General features: G+C 43.1%; 1 protein-coding gene across 5 annotated transcripts in view; it reads right to left on the bottom strand.

Annotated features, from left to right (window-relative positions):
* The window catches only part of TTC7A (tetratricopeptide repeat domain 7A), a 172,435-nt gene that overhangs the window by 39,838 nt on the left and 109,665 nt on the right, over window positions 1-22,932 (bottom strand). For 4 of the 5 annotated variants that reach the window (XM_056356841.1, XM_056356840.1, XM_056356845.1 and 1 more), the window contains 4 exons: window positions 22,612-22,728; window positions 18,547-18,644; window positions 11,953-12,087; window positions 551-753 (listed from right to left, as the gene is read on the bottom strand). In XM_056356841.1, coding sequence (XP_056212816.1) covers window positions 551-753; window positions 11,953-12,087; window positions 18,547-18,644; window positions 22,612-22,728 — 553 coding nt within the window. The remainder of the gene's footprint in view (window positions 1-550; window positions 754-11,952; window positions 12,088-18,546; window positions 18,645-22,611; window positions 22,729-22,932) is intronic. The other variant, XM_056356842.1, reaches the window with a different exon arrangement.

Genomic DNA, 22,932 nt, shown 5'->3' with positions numbered 1-22,932 from the left:
AAAAAATATTTGCTGGGTAGGAATGTTACCAAAAAACCTTACAAATGTGGGGCCACTGCCCCTACACAAGGTTGGAGCTAAGCTGCAGCTTAAGACAATAACAAATTATTTCTATTGTAAAATCATAGTTTATCTTGATTTGAGTAGACTCAAGACTCCAGCCCAAGGTTTACAAACCCCATATATATCTAATATATCTATTTTCTATTGTTATTTAGTTCAGATCTTTCAAATTTCAGTGTACTGCTTACTTAAAATGCGTAACAGTTAGTAGGAAAAGCAGCAAAAGACAAATCAGTGAATTGACTTCCAAAATAATCAGCCTTTGTCAATTAAAATATTTACTTTGACACAAGTACTAATTAGTTAAAAAACATTCAAACCAGTCTTAAAGTAGAGGTTCAAGCTCCCAATTTATTCTTGGAACAGTCACTTGCTTTCAGGATTAGGAAGACAGCAGCATCCAGAGCAAGCATGAGCCCTCTCCCCTCTTATTACAGTTAATCAGGAACATAAATACTATAATGGAGCTGAGCCCCTGCAAACTCACCAGGCTGTGCATAATTTCCACTCCAGCTGGATTCACTGTGAGCGCTTCATCATACAATTGCCTAGCCTCCTCCAAGTTGCCTTTCATCTCTGCCAGCCTCCCACGCATGTACAGTACAGCATGAGATGTGGGGAAAAGACTAGCTGCCTCCTGGATACAAAAGCTTGCTTCTTTGAGATGATGTTGTTCCATGAAGAGTTCAGCTAAAAAAAACCAAAACAAAACCCAAATAAAAAAAAAAGGAAACCAAAACCCCACCCTACCATTAGTTGAAGTCAGAGACCTTTCTTCACATGAATTGTGTATCATCTCCCATCTCCCTTAAGCATTATAAAATATGAGGCCATGATCCTCCACAGTGCTTACTACTATGGTTAGTGCTTACTATCACAAATGGATTCACTGAATGGATCTATTTTAATGCTAAGACTCTATATAGACATTCATGGACATCTTTAGGTGTTATTCTGACAGAGGACAGCCTTGAGGATTCCTCCATTAGGAATGTAAGCAGTGCTGAACTGAGCCCTAAAGAAGCAGGGCTGGTAGCCACTTGGAGCCATCCTAAGTATTTCCAGATACTCGGGGGGGGGGGAAGAACAGAATAAGCCATCACTGTCTATAAGGAACTTCAAACATGTCAGAGTAATGGGATACATCTGACTGAGCTGGACATTAGATAACTTAATTAAAAGAGCACTTCCACACTTTAAAAGATTATTAAAAGTGTTTCTCTCTGCTTATTTGTCTAGTTTATGAAATAGCTGTCTCTTAACTTTTCATAGACTATTAAAATCAAGAGGCTTTTTTTCACAGACATACTTACATTGTGTATTCACACATTTACTTCCTCACACATACTCTACAGAAAAACAAGAGAGTGCTCTTGGAAGAGACTTTGCACAGGCATTTACTTCCTTCAACTATCAGCAACTACCTTACTGGTTTTCTTAGGGAAAAAAAAAGTAACAGGCATATTAATGTGCTTGACTGTCAATTTGTTAATCAAATCATTTCTCATGTTAAACCGATTTCGTTAACCATATAATTTCTCATGTTAAACAAATTTCATAACATACCTCATAGTTAAACTTTAACAGTTCTCAGGATTTGGACTAATGATCATTGTATGTCCATTCTACAACCTGTTTGTGTCCTATATGGTATCACTGCAAAAACTCAATGTTGTCTTTTTTTTTTTTTTTCTAACTGATACAGTAATGCAGTAAGTATTGACAGTTCAAGAGTCCAATTCAAAATCACTAATTCAGGCTCCAGATTTAGATGAGTAATTCTGAAATAAGACACAACCTTAAATGCCCTGACTTCTAAAGGTAGTGAATATTCTCAAGAAGCCTCTGTAGAGGGGGGAAATTAGCCTGAAAATTCCTCTTAAATAGGTCTAAAACTCTGCCAGTTTAAAAACACTGGGAGACCCAGATGACCATGGGGACTTGGCACGCTGACATGGAGTTTCCTGGGTAGAGGTCTGCAGAAGAGCATCTCAAAGGCAGTCCTGCCTGACAATGGGAAGGCTCCTCTTTGGCCTACCTGACATACCTTATTGACATAAGACTGGGACCACAAATAGCACACTGAAAACAATCACGTATTGAAACGACAGCGTGGCTGAACACTGTCCCACTTCTGAAGTGGTCATTCTAGAAGAAGCGTGAGACATTGTCGAGAAAATGCTCCAATATTTCTTAGCCATCCCTAGGTTATGCTACAGATAAATGTCATTCTCCAAGGCTGTCAACGTAAACAAAACATTAGTTCCTTGGTAAAAGCTATACTCTTTAAGAATGACTCACTTCTCTCTGGTTAATCATAAAATCTCAGCATGCATCCCTTCCCTTGGCTCCCAAGAAGTTGCAGCTATCTATAATAACAGAAAGCAAGGCTGTGTACCTTGTCAAGCCGAGCATGTGCACAGCCTTATTCAAAAGTTTGTGGGAGGACAGTATTTTACTCTCACTTCCCAAGGAACAGAGCATTTTCCTGCCAAGTGCTGCATAGCAGCTGACGCCGTGCACGTGGCAGTAATGAGGATGGGGATGTGCAAAGTGACGATTCAGAGCCTGGAGATAAACACTCCATTTGCCAAGTTAGCACAAACGAAGGGGTGAAATCCTGGCACTGTTTGAAGTCAGCAGAAGTTCTGGATATTGCCATATTAAAAGCTCTATTAGCAACCAACAGCATAATGTGACTTGTTTCATTTCAGAAAAGAATCAGGAGCAAGGGGGTTTAGATATGAAATCACGCACAGCCAGTGTTTCAATGCATACAAAATGGAGAGTACTTATTCTTTCAATAGCGCCTGTAAATCCTCTTCAGTAATAACAATTATTTAGAGGAAGAGCAGCAATGCAGAATCTAAATAAGATCTACAAATTGTATTTTATGGTATGGTAATGTAGCATATTAAAGTTCAGTCCATTTCTTTGCAGGCTCAGTAGTCAATAAAAAGTGATTTAAGGTGTGGGAGGCCTAATTTGCATAAAAAAGAATGAGAGAGGTGCCTTTGGGTTACGAAAGGAAAGGATTGCACCCACCCAGCTAAAAATAGACATTAAGGAAAATCATTTAGGCCTGCTTTAAAATGTGTTTTCTGTAAACCCATTTTTCACTTCTATTACATACTCATTTTATTTACAGATTAGCAAGATACACTTACACAACATGGAATGAAAACACAGCTTGAGGCAGAAATCAAACCCAAAAAACAAGGACTCATCACATTTATCATGGTAATACTACTGCCTCCTTGATAGTACAGAAAGCACTGAAACACCTCCTTTGCATTACCTGGGTTAGCAGCTTCCTATCCAGTGGATTATTCAGCATCTCTCCATCATCACTTAATCATGCTGTAAATAAACATCTAACCAAATTAGCAGCACTCACAAGGAAGTTCTGTTACAGAGGCATGACACCCAAGTGCACTCCAAAGCAGAGCATATCTCCTCAGGCAAACAGGATCTGTAATTCCTACCCTGTGAAAGGTTCAATGCTTTAGGGAAACCATTCATAAACCTCCTGTTGTTGGTACTGACGTTCTTTGCAACTTATAATCTAAAGGCTATGTTTGCATACTTCCTTGCCCTCTCTCACTTAATACCATCTTCACAAAAACTTAAATTTACATTCTGTTTTGAACTAAGTACATCAAAGGTTCTGTGAATGCTATGAGCAAAGAGAGGTATCATCCTGGACGTACCACCTCCTCTATTAGCCTCTCTGGAATAATGCTAGAAACTCTGAGTGTGAGTGATTATTAGGAAATATTTCAGCATTTTTACCTATAGGTACAGGCTGAGAACAGTGCACTGCATGGATGGGCAAAGACAGGATGAATCACGCACTGTCTCCTTTCATTCAGTATATGAAGCTTGAGCCTGTACACACCAAGACCACAAGCAGCTATCCAGCTGACTCCAAGGTCCAGCCTAGCACGATTCATTTCTTTCTCAAATCCACCTTACGCTTCCCATCTGTCCTCTCTGGCAGTACTGTCCAGCCTGCTCTGCTGTTCTTCCAAACAACTGTTGTCTCCTCTTGAGGCTATGGCCTCCTTTGTCTTGACCTGCAATTAGACTTACACTGACACATCAGTCAACACTGGGCCGGTCCCCAAGAGCAGCACGCATCTCCACTCAGATTATCATTAGATGCTAACATGAGCTCCTAGTTCTTCCAGCTGTTTCTGCTGGCATTTAAGCTCATCTAGTGAAGTGAAGATCCTTAATCAAGTGAGAATTGCCAGAAGCATATAATCTACTTGCTCTCCAAGACCAGTAACAAATGCACAGACTGAGAGCACTTTCCAGAACACTAACAAAACTGGGTCTCCTACAGTCAGGCTTCCTTTTTTATCTCCATGATAAATTATTTGACAGAGCTCTGTTAGGGAGTCCATCAGAGGAGTAACAACAGTGTAACCTAGTCACATTTGCATCACAGTGCTAGTCTGAGGAACAGAGTTGCTTGCCATCACCTTGAACACCGACTCTATTCCCCATTTCCTAGGTGTTTCAAAGCAGTATCAAGAGTGTGCTCGTCACCACAGAAGCAGCAACAACTGTAATTCTAGAAAAAAAAAAATCAAACTGATTTTTGCAATGTGAACAACCCAAGAGTTAAATTTTTACTCCTTGCAAATCACATTTGGTGTCATCCAAGACACAGCGGTTGACTCCCACAAGCAGACTGCTCCACATCACTCGGTTGTGTGTGCCTGTTGGATCTAAAGCACTTGTCTGCTCTTGCCCACCCCAAAAATGCTACTGCATAGCAACACAGTCAGCGCAATGCAGATGCCCAGCAGGATGGTACAGCGGAGAGCTGCCCTTCACACTTTAAGAAGGTGAGAGCACCTGTGAGGATGTGTCAGGAGGAGATTTCTGTTCCACATCATCTGCCTTCAGGAGCTATTAATGCTTGTTACTGCAGCAGCCCTTCGCCAGCTGGAAAGACCCACTCCTCTGAGACAGCTCTGCCTTGAGCTGTGAATACAGAGCTATTACTGTGACAAAGGGTACCCCCGTTGCCTTGCCTTTCTGGCAGGTAACATTTAGTCATTGTACCATGTTATGACACTATCCTGTATGCAGTAGCTTGACAATTCACAGGCAGATTAGATGGAAGGTTCCTCAAGCTGTATCCTGACTGCAGTCATTTTGTGTGATGCAAACCTTCCTTCAGAAATGAAGAACAGCAACTACTACCACTTGTTCCCATCCACTTGAGCTCAGCCACTTGCTCTTTTGAATGAGGCAACAGATTTACATCCTCAAAGGCTGTCTTTGCATGCAAACTGGTAGTTAACTGGAGTCCAGGGACCACTTTAAATTTCCAAGCTTCAGGTCTCACAGGGGCTGAAATGGCCACTAAGCTTCTTTATTTACATATGCAGCATTAGAGTGAAAGTTTCTGGAAGCAACACAGGACTAGCTCAAGCTACCTTCTACGCTAAATGGTGCAGTCAAAACATGACTTGAAATTCTACAAGATAGCTGGTTCCTTCATGTGAAGTGGGGCCCTGCTCACTGGTGAGGACACAGCTCTCTCCCAGGTGGGAGAAGCAAGCCACCAACTTGTAGGCAATAAGGCCACCACTGATACGGGTGACATAAAAATGCTTTTGTTTGAAGGGCACCTCTTGGGTTCTCTCATGTATTCTCTCTCAAAACACCTCTAACTGGCTTATATATTTATATTTGACTTCTATACTTACAGAAGTCAAAGAAATGACTTCTAAGTCTTCATATTCCAGTCCAGTCAAGGATAAATTTGTCTTTTCAGTCTCTGGTGTGAATAGATGTCATGCTTCCTTTTTCGTGACTGCATGCACTTCATCACTTGCCCAAAAATTACTGAGCCGCTGAGGAAATGCTAGTATTTGGTACCCTCTGTCATCCTCTAGGTACCACTGGCAGTGCAACAGGTTTCTCTCTGTCTCTTGGCAAAGGATCTACAGACTGTTTAACAAAAAGCATTGCTAGCTGCTGTCTGTTTCCTTCACAAGCAAGTGTTCAACACACATGCGCATGTTTGCATGTCCCAGATTTCAAGAAATGGCATGTGCTCTTTGAAGAGCACCCATGCCAACGGATTATCAATCCACAAAGTTTCTCATTGCTGGAGCAGGACATGAAATACCCAGAAGCCTCAGGAATGGGGGAGGCAATCCAAAACTCCCAGTACCAACGTAAGGCCAAGACTCCTTTTGACTTTTTAAATTCATTGGTGATAGAAAACACACTAAGCCAAGCTGGAGAGTGTCGATCAAAACCTAGCATCCCCCTGAGGACATTCAGGTGAAGAGAAATGGGAAATTTGCCGATGCTTAGCCTACACCAGAAAAGCCTGTTGCTAAAACAGGAGGCTTAGCAGAACCACTGCTGACTTCTTAATTCACCAGTAACATTTCAAAGGGGACCAAACCAGCTCATTTATCACTTCTAACTCCAGTGTGAAGTGTTCCTAATCCCTCCTAGTAAGTAAACACTGCAGGGCGACCATCTTTGCAGTACACCTTTGTTCTCCTCAGTAATAGCTGTGTAATAAAGGACTCCTTCCTGCTCCCTCTCGCCAGGTTCCAACTATTCATACTGCTTTGTGTTACTGTAGAGCCACAAAAAGCAGCGCTTATGGAGCTCAAGAACTCAAGTAGTGAATGGGGAAGTTCTAAATTTGAAAGCACTTAAAAAAAACAACCCCCAAAAAAAACAAAAAAGGAAAAGAAACACTAGAATTGCTTCAACAACCACTGCTGCATCACGAGGCAGTATCTGATCCCAGCTGTGCTGGCAATGTCAGTAAAGATGTCTCCCAGACCTGATAAACACCTTTAATATCAGAGCCAATAACCTGAGGGGGCTTAGGATCACTAAAAGCTTCGGGAAGGAAGAGAATTTAAATACCCTCGTGCAAGCTGTGCAAATACGAGCTGTGCAGAGGAGGGCTCGGCCCGGCCGTGCCTTTGGCTGCTGCTGGGGTGCCTGCTGTGTGGCCTCGGGCCAGCCAGGGCTGAAGATTCCAGCCCACTGGCCCCGACGACACTTTCTTGTGGAACAAAGCCCATCTCTTCTAACACAGCTTTTTCCCAGGAATTGGCCCATATGGAATAAAATAAATAAATCACAAGTGTTTTGTGAAGGGAGGGTGGAAAAAAAAGAGTTCCTGCTGTACATAACTCGTGGGAGCAGATGTTTTTCCATTAGCTCAGTGTTCTCTGCACACTAGCTGTCTTTACGTTTCTTGTTCATGGCATGTTCATTGCAATGTTTTTTTCCTAGGGTAAACTTCAGCATGTTACTGAGACAGCAGGTAGCCCGCTCCAGCCCCCCTGTAAGTACATGGAATAGTTACCCTAGCAATTTCTGTTTAAATGCTCCTTTAAATTAGCCCTAGGTCTACCTGGTGAGGTTTGCAGACTGTGCTTAGCAGGCACTTAGCCAAACTTAGATCAAATTACCAGACCTACTTTGCTGTGAGTGGCCATATTTGGTAAAGTATTGGGTTAGTCAAGAAGCTAAATTGTCAGATATAAAGTACTAGTAAAGACAAACAAAGTGGACATTGTAGTTAAAAGTAAAGCTTAAAATAATCTAGCAACAGGAGCTGGAATATTAGAACTCATATTAAAACTGGCTTGCAGCATTCTAAAATGCTGTGTATAAATAGAGCATATGGTTATTACTGCCTAGAAATATAATCACACATACTTCAGATAAGAAATCACTCCAGTTACCCAAAAAGCGTAAAACTATTTCTTTTCAGTACTGACAAACTTTGCACTCTGGGTCAAAAATTGATCTTACAAAAATTTTGAATGAAGGTAAAATTTGGTCATAAATTTGAACCATTTCAAGTAAATTTTCCTCAGCCAAAGAGCACGACTGTATTTTCTAAACAGTAGTATTGGCATGATTTTAAAAAGGAAATAACGGGGAGAAATAGTTCTTAGGTCAAGACATTTCTCTTGGTAACACCAAGCAGTATTATCACCAGTAATTTCTAGGATTCCCCTTGCAGCTCCTCCTGCAACAAGAGGTATAAGGAGTTAACAAGCTTTACCAATGCTACGGAAGTTCCTTCTCTCCCCTCAAAGTTGAATTCAAACTCTCAGTCATGAAAAGTAGAACAAAATGAGCATATGGATCACATAAAGACCACCTCCCTTGAAACTCACCCCTGCAGCATATGCACTGCAGCACCCTTCCTCAGTACTCCCTGAAATGAGCTGTTTCTCAGACTTGAGGCCAAGAATAATGTTTAGGGTTATTAATATTAAAGCCTAATGAGATGACTCTCTCCTTTTAATAAGCCATTACATTTCAAGAGGACTAGGGGGGTTATTGTTAAAAGGGACCAGACAAGCTGTGTTAACAGTCATTGCTGCAGAACACTTGAGAACAGAGTATGCTTATTACTATTCCAAGCATGCCTGCTGCAGGGAGTGGACCACCTCTCTAGTCTTTGGGGACAGCAGACCTCTTGTACTCTTTCAAAGCTAACTGTGACTACCTGCAAGGAAAACAGAAAGATATGGAAGCCCACCGAAGAAATGTGCAAAGTTCCCTTCTGCAGACAACTGTATTCCCACAGCTGGTCCTATGAGAGGTGGCTGGACATGAGATAAAAAGTGAGAATTCATAGTTCTGTCTGGATGTGTGAAAGAGAAGAGGGCTCTTTCTAGAGACCACAGATCCATCAACAAGTGAAGTAGTTCTCTGGCTGCTTACAGGAAGCTACAGAAAATTAGCTTGCCAAAGTTCACTAAGCATTGCTGCAGGGAAAGACAAGGTGCAGCATCCATTACAGCGCAGCATATTTAGACTTGGGAACTGCACTTTCAAAGCTGCTGCTTTAATATCTTCCCTACATAACTGTGCTGGTCATAAACCCAGAAAAGTTACAGATAAAAGCATTAAGTCTATGCTCTCTTACGCACAAGGTAAGTATCTTTATCACAGCACAAAAGAGATTAACTATTTGCACAGAGTTCACAGCCTTGCCTTCAGCCACTGTTAAAGGAACGCACATATTCTCATGCACTAATTGTGAGACCCCAGTGAAACAAGGGCTCTCCATCTCTGAGGGAATGAGGATGCTTCTGCACAAGACAGGAACTGCTATTGCAGCTGCAGATGGAGGATGATACAGAAAGGATTCCTCTATGTAAGCACCACCTGATAGCTACCACCCACCTAGGTCCCTTTTGCAAATGTATGTGCTGGCTTTGTGGCCTGGCCTGCTTGCTGGAGAGCCATAAGAACAGCCCTCACATAGCTGTGGGATAGCTGCTTTTATATACCTTTTTCCAATCTAAGTGCAGAAAGCTCTAATTGGATCAGTCAGTTGGTACCACTAGTTTTCATGCCTTGGGATATGAAGAGGTAAGGGAACTGTTATGGCTTTAATGGAATCCAGACGCGATTGCAGCCTGGCACTCTAAATCCATACCCACACACAGAGACATTGCCAGCTGCATCCTGTTAAGTGTCTGAAAAGGATGGATGCTTTGTTATTTACTTACTGTAGTATGAGGTTAGGAAATCGTAATAATTTTATCTAAAGGTTTATGATTCATGCTAAAAAGGTTAAAGTGTTAATGACAACAAAACCAACAATACACAAGTCATTTCCCAAAGGCAGATTAACATTTTTTCCCTTTAGATACGGGATACTGAGCTATGAAAAAGTTAGGCAACTTGCCTAGAGTCACAAGATGAGTCATCGACTGAAAAAGGACAAGTCCAGACTAAACCTGATAGAAATCTACAGCATACTGGTACAGCTCATTCATGAGCATGAAGGGACTCTGGATGCAGGTGTCAGAACGTTACACTCATTGCCTGTTGCTTTCCCCAGATGTCAGTTTTGGGGTGAGCTGTAATGAAAAAAGCATCGGACTACCTCAACTGTTTTTAACCACACATTTCTGTTTAGTTTGTTGTTTATGAAATATCTCTGTTTTGGAAGTTACTAAGTTCTTACGAGTATACCTGCTCCTCCTTTCAGATGGGAAAGATCCTAGTACAGAGGGTCAGTGATACCCTTTTGGATTATTCCACTCACTAAGCCCACTGATCCGACCCACTTCAAAGAAGTCCTGTAATTACTCAGGCGCTGTGCTCTTCTCTGCTGAGAGTAAAGACTACCCCAAAACACCTGTGCCTCTCCTCCTCCCTCTCATCCCTAAGGATACCAGAATGCAGCAACTTCCACACTACTGAGAGAAGAGGATGGACAGTACTTCACCAAGAGCTCATTAAGCCACATCCATAACAATAACTGACTTCAGTAACGAAATTACAAAGCAGCCACAGTATGATTTTTCAGAGTATCAATCCTGATTCAAGTCCAGTTAAAAGTAAGCATGAAACAAAACAAAGATTTTAAAAATAATTAAATAGGAAAGAAAAGTTGCAGCTTATAAAAACATTCTATTTAAAAGAATTAACACCTTTGAGAAAGGCACTCGATTTACACTAAAAAGTAATCATAGCCATTCACAGCTAGGTCAAGCAAGCACCAGGTCTTTATTGCTTTTGTCTTTTCACACAGCAGCAAAAATTTAAACTGCCTAGAGCTATCTGCAGGATGATGGACAACAGACACCTTGACTTTCTATTACAATAAACTCCAGGTCTTTTTGCTCCCCAGCAGCCTCCTCTGCCGCCTTAAATCAGGAGCATTAACTGAATAAAGCAAAACCTTGCTAGTGATTTTGAAGCCCACAGCACATCACTGAAATCCACATACACACAAGCCATTAAGTGAACATGTGTGATTAACTTAAAGGATGATGCATTCCATAAGAAAAAATCTTTTGTACTTTAATAGTTAGTCAAATTGTAACAAAAGGAATGTCACATATAATTGGTAGGAAATGGCCCACAAAACCAGCTATAAAAATCTTTGCTGAGAAGAAAGGTGAGACTTCCAGGTTTTATGTGAGAATTGTCAATTGTACAGATTAGCTAAATGAGAATTTGAAAAGTTCTTCTGCATACAGAATAGCAAATTATCAGCAAGGTTCCAGTGGGCTCTGCATTTTTTTTTCATTGCCAACAGTTGCAGAGACATCTAAGAAGCAACCACAGCGCTCAAATGTAATTGCAGGTGCACAACTGCGTGCCCAGGCGTGGAAGAAAAGCTGTATTTCTTAGGAGCAAAACTGCAGGGTCAGAACTCTTTTTATCAGTCCTGAAATGCTGGAATGCAAATGGCAGAATGTGCTGGGCAACTGCTTCTCACCAAGCGTTCTACATAAAACCCTTTAATGAGTTTGGAGATCGCCTCTGGGTAGAGTTCCTTCTCACTGTTCTCCTTCCCCTTTATGTGCTCTGCTGTAACATCTCTACAGGAGTGTCTCAAACTGACATGCTGCTGCCCACAAGTCCTTGGGAGATTCAAACAGTCAAGGATAAAATGAGTGGAGGACTTGCTCTTTTTAATAATTTTCACTTAAACCTCAGCAAAGATTGGAAAGTTCTCAGTCTAAATAACATTTAATGCATGGTTGACCCAGTCTTATTACAGGGAAGCACACAGGAAAAGAAGAATGAAAAGAACTGTCCCTAACAACTAATATTTGTTAATGAGGAACTACCTACCCTCTTCTTTTAAAAGCATATTTTAGTGATGACTGAAGTATTCTGTATGTTATGGAAAAACAGAGGTGAGCTGAAAAATCACACTACTCCAGTATTTTCTTTGTTATATTGAATCAAGTAAGTGGTAATTCAAAAAATGGCTGGGATAGAGAGGCTGATTTTCTGCTGGAATAAGGTGATTTTCAGGTGCTGATTTCAACTACTCCATTAACACTTACGTCATCTCATTCACCACTGGAGGGAAAGAGGAACTCTAGGTGGTCCAGGACTTACCAGCTTGTAGCCAAATTTGTTCAAGAGCTGTCCACAGATGCATAGGTCCTTGCTTCATTGCGCTGCTCTGCATAGTTATTTCAGACATGGCCTGTTCCAGTCTTGATGCAGCAAGGGAGGAGGCTCGCTGTGATCCTATGGACCAAATAAACAAAATCAATAACACATTCTATACTTCTTTGGGATATTTCTTTGACTCATTCAGGAAGCAGGTCTGATTCTCCACTCACTGCATCTGTTTTATGTAATAGGAACGCCACTGAATTCTGGCATGACCAACTGCAGAACCATGTTTTATAAAAGGTTAACTTACTAAAAAAACCCCACCAAATTACCCAAGGGCTGCAGCTCAAACAAGTGAATTAAGAGACAGACATTAATATATAGTTATAAAGGTCTGCTTAGCATTCCTCAAGGAAGCAACCGTATTCTGCTCATTTGGAAAGCAGAACTCTACCATCAAGTATTTCCCACAAATACTTGCTGGTAACCCGTTTTATAAGCATGCTGTCACCACACGATTACAAAATACGGCCCACTAATGTAAAATCTTAATACAGCATTACAGAGCAGCTTGGCACCGTTCACACAGCACACACATCTCAAGTGACATCAATATTGTTCTGCTGGTTCAGAGGCAGCGTGGTTTTTCATTCAACCTTGGGGAGCAGCGCGCCCAGTGCTTCGACTACATTAACCTTTAGTGTGTGCCGTAACATTTATGCAAGAATAAAGTATTTGGCGCCCGTATCTTGGGGACAAAACATCCCATTGACACTACTCCCCAGAAGGATGCATGGGCAGAGACCATGTTTGCCAGTACAGCAGGTGAGATGACACTGGGGAGCCTGGCTGTCAGAGGGCGGTAGCAAACAAGAAGCTGTAAGATGAGATTCTGGAGTATGATTTGTCAAGCTTTGAGAAATAAGTATTGGAATGCACACAGGTGTAATGTGATGTTAAGGTTGACAAGCTCTTTCTGTGGAGAGCCGCCGTGAAGCATTACTCTTCAACCTATCCTTACAGGCCGGCCTCACAGACCGCAAGATCCCGGAGCTAAAATCCCGCTTTCCCGCACTGAGGGAGTGGCAGAGCCCAGGCACAGGTACCCTGAGGAGCCGGGAGGGCTCTGGGCATGGCAAGGGCCACAAGGGCACACAACCTGCCGCAGGGCACACGCACCAACTGGTCTGTCCCAGCGGGCCAGCACTGGAGCCTGCTGAGTTGGCCGAGCTGCACGCCCCCCTCCTCCCCGCAGCAGGCGGCCAGCAGCAGGCTGGGCAGGGCGGGCAGCGGGGGCAGGGCGGGCAGCGGGGGCAGCGGGGGCAGCGGGGGCAGGGCGGGCAGGGCGGGCAGCGGGGGCAGGGCGGGCAGCGGCAGCCCCGGCTGAAGGGCCGCTCCCGCCCCCAGAGGCACCTGCCGCAGCCGCCGCCCCCGGCCATGGGGGAGCCGCAAGCGCAACCCCAAGCCGCAAGCTGCCGCCCGCGGGAGGTATTTGTCCCATTACCTCACCGCTAACTAATGCCATTCATTTTAAGCAGGAGAACTTCAAAACAGCCCTGCATGGCAGGGGCCTCCCACGGCTCCCTCGGAAAATGCAAATGTGCTCTTCCTAGATGCATTTCTTAAATTCCTGCGTATTTTCAAAGACATTCCTGATCTCGTGTTCCAAGAGATGACAGTGCAGTAATGTAGCAATTACGGCTTTAATGCTACAGTAAAAGCCATTCTGCTTTGCACGGAGAATTTATTATATTTAACAGTTGATTTACCAGATCCATCTTCAGCCGGTCCCCGTGCACTCGCTCTCCACTGTCCCCACCTCCACCTGGGTGCAATGTCACCAGAACTCCCAGGAATTCAACTCAGACAAGGGCTGTCTAACAAAGGGAAAGCCACCAGGCACTGACCCCCAGCCATGCAAAACACGGGCAGCTTCTCCACAGCACAGGGGCAACAAGGAAATGGCCACAGGAACAGCCAGCGATGTTCCCAGGAGTGCCGTGAAGTCAGGGCAGACCCCTTGCCTTCTAGGTTGGCAAACTTGCAAAAAAATACAGGGGCTTTTGGGATTCTGCAGTCAGCCTAACCAGATACTTACATTAGCACTGCTGATCACGGTAGCATGCTTTGAAAGCAACTTTCAGCATTACATCCCCCTGTCGAGGCAGCCCTCCTTCAGAGAGGCTTTCTGGGGCTGAGTTTCTTGCAAGTGCCCCTGCGTATGGCTGGTCTGATGCTATTAGGTGGGCACATGGGCTGCTGGTTTACTCGCATCCTGACAGAGCTCAGGGAAATCCTCTTTTCCTTGCAAGTCAATCCAAGGAGACTATGTGAGGCATCTTTGGGCATTTTGGAGAGGTTCACATGCATTGTGAGGCTGAAGAGCCACTTAGGATCTACTAAAGCATCCTTCCCTCATGAAGCAGGCTTTAGGAGAATATCACTATGAGCTACTTGTACTCAAAGGAACATGACTTAGCTGCTCCTCTTCTTTTCTTCATCAGCTGAGTAGTTGCCAAGAGGGGAAAGCCTACGATCATAGACTGATCTTGCCCAGTGCTGTGGGCTTCAATCTGCACAGCAATAAAAAGGGAACCCACGTTATTTAGCAATTTACAGCGGAGGCTCTTTGCATTTAACAGCCTTTGGCATTCCAGTCCTTTGATGTTTATTTTCTTCTCCGTTCCAGCCTACAAGGAAGCAAACCACACTAGGCAGGGACCATCCGATCCCTTCCCATCCCTGCTTGGCCTCAGACACAGATATGGTCTCCTTGTTCTAGATGCACACATGCCAGGTGAAAAGACTCTCTCCATCCCAACCCATACCTGCATATTTGCTACCGCTGTTCTTACCCATCTCTGCTGGATCGCTCACAGGAATGCTGCTTAAAGCTTGTCTGCTCAAATAAACTTTGTAAGAGATGGCCTTTGCCAGCCCTGCCCTTCTGGACTGAAAGGAGCTCAGCCACAGCTCTGAACCTCAGGCAAGCAATACGGTGACCCTGGGGGTGGGCTGAAGGCTACTGGAGCCAGAAAAGAATACACCTCTAACACACGCCGCCTCCCAAGAGAGGAGGTAGGCATGTATCGTACCAGTATCGCTCTGACCTCAGGGCAGTGGGGGCAGCCAGAAAAACTTCAAACAACATTAAAAAAAGGTCTCTGAATGTCTCATTATAAAATATCTCTTCCTAAATAAATGTAGATCTTTATATCCTAACAACAACAACAAAACCTGTCTCGCAGAACTTTAATGTCATGCCTCAAAATACATGCAAATGTTGGCATAAGAAGATATCACAGCAATTTGTTATTTTAGTGAGGTCTCTTTCTCTTTTTAACAGCTCCACTAGACAGAATATAAACTTCACATTTTACAATAAAGCTCTCCACACATTTTGGAAAGAAATCATAAAAATAACAAAACTGATTTTGTCGTGATGAGCTCTGTGCATAAGCTATATAAAATATATCTAAATAATTTTAAAGTGCTCTTCTAGCATTGTTATAAGACTAAGAAAGACCAAGTTCAATATTTTGCATCTATGAAAAAACTGCTATCAAAATAGAAATGTACCTCAGTAGATTTACTAGGCTTATAAGAAACACAGAATTCCTCAGCCTAAATCACTTCAGGCAAGAGCATTATAAGATAAGACTAAATCAGAAAAAGAATGAAACAGCAAGGCAGCTGACTGATACCGGTGAATTTAGTTAGGAACACTGCTTCAGTTAGAAGAAGATGATGAAAATAAAGAGGAATTAAATCTTCCTGGCAGCAAACCTAGAATTCTGGCACAGCAAATAATCTCATTGTGGTCTAACTGAGGCAGAAGCCAGTATCAAACGTGGCCGCAGTAATCCCCCCTTCAGTGATGAGCCCAGAGATCACAGAGCGCCTGTGTGTTACAGTGATACTGCTGCACACTCCCAGGGGATTTCATGATGGAAACCAGAGCCTGTTCCAGAATGGTGGGAAAAAAAAAATCAGATCTCCTCCCTCCTTCAAAGCAGCCAGCCACAGCCGCAGCTCTGGGGAGGCACAAGGGAGAGAGGGGCTAGAGCTGTACACTCTCCAATCTCACCGCCTGCTGTCTTCAAAGGCTCCCAGCTGGGACCACAGACCCAGCTGCCTCCTTTCTGCAGATGGAAAACAGCAGCACCTAGAGCCTGCAAAGCAGCCAGCTCTGGTGAAATCAGCCAGTGCCAATCCTGCACTAATGCAGATGTACGAGCCCCATCCTTACATCCATTGTGGGTACAACCATGTTAGCACGGAAACTAGATTCTTGAAGTGGAGGAGGAATACATTTCTTGGCTAAAACCAACCTGCATTCAGTACAAATCACTTCATGTGCGTGAAAGGCTTGTTTACAGCTTGTACTTTGCATTAATTTGCTCTTTCTGGCAGGCAGTACCATGGCATAACAACATTTTATGCTGAACTACAGCTCCTCCGCTGCATGCTGGCTGCTAGAACGGGGCTAAGGGCAGGCTGGAACAGAGACCCAACCCAGGTGCTTTTTGAGGAGGGCACTACATAGAAACCAAACATGCCTGAGCTTTGCTGTGACTCTGGAAGAAGTGCTGCAGGCCTGCAGCAGAGCAGCAGGCAGGAGTGAGGTCTTAGAAGGGTGGCACAGCAGCACATCAAAACATTACAGGCTCCTGGTGACAATTTGGTCTCAAAATCTCAAACCGTGCTGTGAAGTGGATGTAGCCCAAACCTCACCACACTCTTTTCCCCAGACAACTACAAAGCAAGGCAATGAATCTCCAGAAGAGCATGGAATCCACATCCAGAATGCCTTTTACATGCCACTAAGCACCAGCTAGAGCTGAAGGGGCAGGGATCAGTCCAGGCACAGCCTCACAGTCTAGGCACCATAAGCCACTTGCTATTTCAGCAGCACAGTGGGAATTGGACTGATAACAAAAGTACTGTGGCAAATAATATTTTTGGGTTTTCATTGCTTTCCTAGTAATGCCTAGTGGCTGATGGACTCTGCAAACTACCAAACCATTTTCATATATTCACTGAAACTGAAAGTCCAATTCACTGCCCAGCATCAGGGATGATAGGATATATTTCACAAATCTTCACATTTATGTACAAGTGATGACTATCCTCAATGATTCTGCATCACCAGGAAGCTTTCACATCATATCCACTCCCTTTTCCAGATTAATTTTTAATATGCCAAACAACACATATTTAGTATATCCTCTTCATCTATCTGTGCTGAATTTGGCCTGTTCTCTTTAATTAAGCCAAAGACTATGGAACACTGCCACATAAACAATGAGAAAAAGGACCTATACAAAATAGAGACTCATCTCACCAAAGGGTAACAAAAGAGAAATAAACAGATTAAAAATTGCATAAATATGTGCGTATATAATCAGTAAGATTACAATGTCATAAATATAAACCTTAAGGGTTTAACACTACAAACAAAAGAGCAGAAAGGCTGAATAATGTTTTGACATTTGAATGTTTGTATGCTCAAGATCTAACCTTGCAATACTTTTTAACTATTGGTGGGTGTAAATGCAGGTTAAACACACATAATACAAGTTACGTACTTGACATGTAAGAACTTGTCCTCCATCTCAGCCGTATACGCTGAGCATGTCAATTCAGTTTTACAAGTTCCAAGTGTTCCTGATTAAGACTCAGATAGACAAACCTAATTCCCTAGCCCCAAAGCATGAGACTTGTTAGCGTTACGTGTGCTGTTTTTTTTAATTAAGCTTTTATATTCTTCTTGTCCAATTTTTGAGTCTGTGAGGCCTTTTTCTTTTTTTTCTTCTTTTTTTTTTTTTCTTCTATATCCAGAATGGTAGAAAGTTGCTTCTCTGATAAAACCCTACAGGTTAAAACACAAGTTTCTCACATAATCATCTGATTCTGAGAGCTCGAGTTTTAAAGGAAGCACCAAGTATCACGAGACTTCTGATAAAAATCACAAGTCAGCAGCACACTCTGAAAGCTTCCTTTCCCCCTCCTGCCAAGATCAGCTTTGATGTCTCAGTTATTTCCATCTGATTATATCTGTTACTGTGAACTTGTATTTACCATGTAATAAAGCATCACAAGGTTTATGTACAAATCCCAAAGCAAATCATCCTCTAATAGGAATTCACACTCTCGCTCAGCTTTCCAAACTCACAATAATAGCTGGCTTGATCAGGACATCTAAATACGATTAAAATTGGGGGGGGGGGGGGGGGCGGCAGGGAGAAGAGGGGGGCAGGGAAGACTGAATTATACAGTTCTTGCAGAAGCATTACATGGGAGCTCATTACACCTTTCATGCTCATCTCAGAGAGCTTTGTAAAAGAAAGCAGGAATTCTTTGTTTTAGGCATGTAGAAGCCAAGGTACAGACAAACCACGGTGACACGTTCTGCAGCAGAGATGGCCCTGGAAACAGATATGGACCTCTTTGACCACCAGCCCAACAACGTACACAAGCATGCATGCAGCCCTACTGCTGCACCCCAACCCCCTTTGCTGAAGAAAATGAAAGTTCTCTCTCACAAAAGCATACATTTAGGATGGGAAAGCACAGATCTTGTTTCCTCACCAGAATCGGCATCATGAGCATCTGGGAGTGTGAGATGCAGTCCATTATGCTTTTTGATCACTGGTGTTTCGGTCACACTACTTCCTTTCTCAGAGCCACTGTAAAGAAACAAAACTGTGTTACCTGGCCATCTTTCAGCAGAGAGACAATGTTCCCCTCGAAGCAGGCAATAGTTTTGTCTAGCTGCCACTGGAACTGAAAACTCAAGCTTTAACTGTCGCAGGCTGGCAGCTTCTTGAATGTGCTGTTCTACACCCCCACGCTGCCAACGGACAGGCAGCTCAGAGAGACAGTGCACAGCAAGGGTTGCAGGGCTCATGCCAGTATCAGTTTATTTGGCTGTTGCAAACCACTGGACAAGGAACATGTTGGCAGCTAGAAGCCAGACCAGAGGAAGCCAACCAGCAGCCCCAAACCCAGGAAGAACCACCATCCCTTGGTCTTGCCTGCAGAAGGATTTGTTCACAGCTCTGTTGTGCGGATCCTTTTGAAACAGACCAATTACCACCTTCCACCCAAGTGCTAACTTTTCATTTCAAAGGGATTATTTTCTCCTGTTCCACCTTTGTTCTGTTGAAACAGAGGAGGAAGATAAAAGCTACCACACAGCACCACTTTATGAAAGAAGGACTATCTGGTCTGCTCTTCTACTACACTTCTGTCCTCACAGGAAAGGGAATCTCAAAAAAAACCCACCCAAAATCATGTGCCCAACAACAACAAAAAAATAATCACTTAATGCAGATCTTCTGAGCCTTCCTGTCACCCCATGGTGACATGATGACATCATGACCCCATCCCCCCAGGATTAGATAGTGATATCTCCTCTCATCACCCAGTAAGGGACAAAATATCAAAAGGAGAAGTGACTGCCTGGTTACTTTCTCTGGTACATTTCCAAGCCTGCAGCTCAGCCTTTGGAGAACGTTCCTCCCAGGAAACAAGCTGTGACAGAATCATGATTGCTGTGGATGCCCCATCTTCCAGTCTCATCAGTCCTGTGGTAGGGATTGCACAGGATTCCCTTGAATTGGCATTTATCTTGGCAAAAGAATTAGCTTGGGACTGCTACTTGTTTTAAACATGATTGTTCTGTTATCACAGAAAACAACAGTGAAAGATAAAACAAGTCTTGTCCTTCCCTGCTAACAATCTAGGACTGAAAGGCACTTAGTGTTCTTCATCATAGCGGTAATCACATTTACAGTAGCTAATTAACCTTTTACTTACTGTTTCTATTAATGGACTCTGAATTCTCGGACATTTGAGTGTTTGCATAAATCTCCAGCCTTGACTGGGTCTCCCCATCTTCCATACTGGTTTCCACAATGATACCCCCCATTTGAGACTATTGTGTGGTGACAGATACAGGGGAAAATTAAATTCTGTCCTGTGCCCCAGCCTAATCCAGCCAGGATTAACACAAGCGTAGGTGCCCTGGCTGGGGGCTGCTGGTGGAACCGTAGGGGCATTTCTGTCTTACTGGTGTGTTGCGTATGCAGGAACGTGGCAGCTGCACTTCAAAATACTACTCCCATGAGGCGAGCGCTGCTTTGGTGCGGCGGTCATCACCACCAAGGCACTATTCACACTGGCTTACACGCTATACTCTTACACAAAGGAGGGGTGAGTAGATGGGTGGATGGCATAAGGCTGACCACAGCAAAAACTGACTCCAGGAAAGCAGCATTCGGAGAAAGCTTGATCAGATGCCTTCAGTTAACAGAACGCACCTCAGTGCAGTCAACAGCATGGCCTTTTAACTGGGAAAAGAGACTGAAAAATCCCAGCCGAAAAACCGAGTGCACTGTGCAAAACAGCCACTCCCAATGGCTTTATCCGTCACCCTGGAGAAGGGCTGAAAACGAACTACTCCTTCAAAGTTGCAGTACGAGGCCTTCAGCCAAGAAAGCTTTTCCATGCACCACAGAAGGGACAGTAGCCAGATGATTTGCCTTCCGCATACAGCACTGGAAAGGCTGACAGTGGGACACGTTGCCACTCCGCTGCCCATGTTTTTAAAGAGGTAGTTGAGACAGTGGATAAGATGGTGAGAAAAACTGCTGAAGGGAACACTTGGTTGTAAAAGACTGCAGAGGCACCAGTTTATCAGAGAGAAGACAAGAGGGGACTTCAGCATGGCACATGAATAGCTGCCTGGGGAGAACGTGCTGGGCCCTGAAAGACTCTTAAACCTAGCAAAGTCATAGTAAGTTTGCAAAGCCAGGAAATGTGGGCCACACAAAAGCAGCCAAATGTAATTAAAGTGCAATAAACAGGTGATTTAACTGCTGATTGAACTAGTAAAGAGTATTGGGTGCAACAGCTCTCAACTTTATATAAATACAGGCTTCTCTTTTCCAAGAGGCCCTAAAAATGCCTGCGCCCAAGTCTCAGTGATAAGAATTCCCTCCAAGTTCCTTTGCAAGCCCAACCCGGAATATTTTACATATTTGTTAGCTCATACTGCTGCAACTTGCTTAATACAAAGGGGCTTCCTAGGTCATTGAATCCAGTCTAAAACTGCAGGTACCAAGTTCGTTCTTGTTACCTTTCAGGCAATGCTTCACAACAGAAAATACAACTTTTTTGGGGGGGAAAGCCAAACAGTCCCACTGGGAATAGCAGTGAAATACACATTGGAGTTCCTAAAAGCAAACGCAAAGCAATTTGTTTTGTTTAGGCTTCTATGGCTAAAGCTTATCAAAAGCCTCTAAAAGCTATTGCATCTCGGGTTTTTAAGTATAACAGCCAAAGCACAGCTTGGGATCCGAATGCAGTCCAAATGGCTGAACTATTTATTTATGTGTTTTCCAATGTACTCTCTTCAGTCGCAGGCTTACAGCCCCCCTCCCCTGCAAGAGTAAATCTTAGTTATATTGTTCAGTGTGGATTTGATCAGCTTCATGAGGACTACTCATGGGTATAAAGATTATTCATGTGAGAGGTACACGATTGAATTCTTAGCTAAAAAGCCTAAGGCCTAAGGAAATCAATGATTCCAGCCTGTAAGAGACCATTTCTCTGCTGCTATGTAAATATCTTGATTTTTGTGTTTGGTCTGCTGCTCATTAGCTAAACCAACAAGGAATTACTAATAATCCCTCAAGGACGACTTGTATATAGACATGCATCATTCTGTACATATGCTTCTGGTGTTTATAAAGCTTATGTAAATGCGTACAGAGATTGGGGAGCAATACAAGCTTCATCAGTCTCCTGTCATGACTGTTGCCACCAAGCATGCCGTCCTTCCCATCAAACACAACCTCTATGGACATTACAGGTTAGAGATAAGTATAGGCTTGGGATAACATTCCCAAGACAATTGTACAGTGGTATCATGACTAGGACAATATCCAAAGGGCGTGGGAAGACAGAAAACCCAACCTGGAAACTTCTACACTTTCTAAACTTTTCTTTTTGGAGGCAAAGCAGATGAGAGGGAAGGAATGAAGAGGGAACCTAGCACTGCTTAAATGCAGATTTACTAGGACAAAGGAAGGGAGAAAGATGCTACATCCTTCACTCCTTTCCTTGCCCAGTTAGCACCAGGCTGTGCAACCAGCATGCAACCACAGCATATGATAGTGTTGGCTGTGTGCCTTTCCTTGGCTTACTCAGTTCAGGACTGTGTCACCCCCCACACATTCCTGGGTGGTGCCAACTACTGCAGACTGTGAACAATAGCTGGTGGATGCTCAGCAATATTAGGGAAAAAAAATCATAAATCTACCCTCCGTTCTGGATATCTGAATATGGATAGAGGTGTTTAGACATTCAGATCAATACCTTTTGGTTCAACCTGCTTCTTCAATCTTAAAAATCTTGAGGTTTTGTTTTGTTGGGGGTTTTTTGTTGTTTTGTGGGTTTTTTTTTAAGTCATGGCTATTAAAATCTTGCCTTTTTTTTTAATCACAGCTTGAAATATTACTTATGTGTCTTTTTAAACAGTACTGTTTATTACTGTTTTTGCAAAATAACGTAGGTATCTAGACAATTAAAGAAGATGACTACACCTTCATTATGAAATCTGAACTTGTTAACACAACAGAAAAAGCCTACCTGTGCTGTAAAGCATTAAATACCATCTGCCACATCTGCAACATATGTCTGCATGTCACCAGAGCCTCTTCAGGTCCTTTGTGTATCCATTCCAGTTTTACTTTGGTGAAGAGTAAGCTGCAAGATGAAAAAGAACAACTTCTATTTTATTGACATCTCATAAATGTGGAGAATCAGTACCATTCTAGCGAGATCCTGGCACCCAGCATTTTTACTTGCTTTGTATGTGCAGCAATAAAAGAAAACACTGTAGCACAAAACATTTCATATGGCTCAACTTTGATTCCTCACAAGGAGATGAGAGGATTAACAATATTCCTC

Source organism: Falco biarmicus, chromosome 12 (genome assembly GCF_023638135.1).
Source record: "Falco biarmicus isolate bFalBia1 chromosome 12, bFalBia1.pri, whole genome shotgun sequence".
NCBI classification, from domain to species: Eukaryota; Metazoa; Chordata; class Aves; order Falconiformes; family Falconidae; genus Falco; species Falco biarmicus.
The sequence above is the reverse complement of the archived record's forward strand: the minus strand, read 5'-3'. Positions and strand labels throughout refer to the sequence as shown.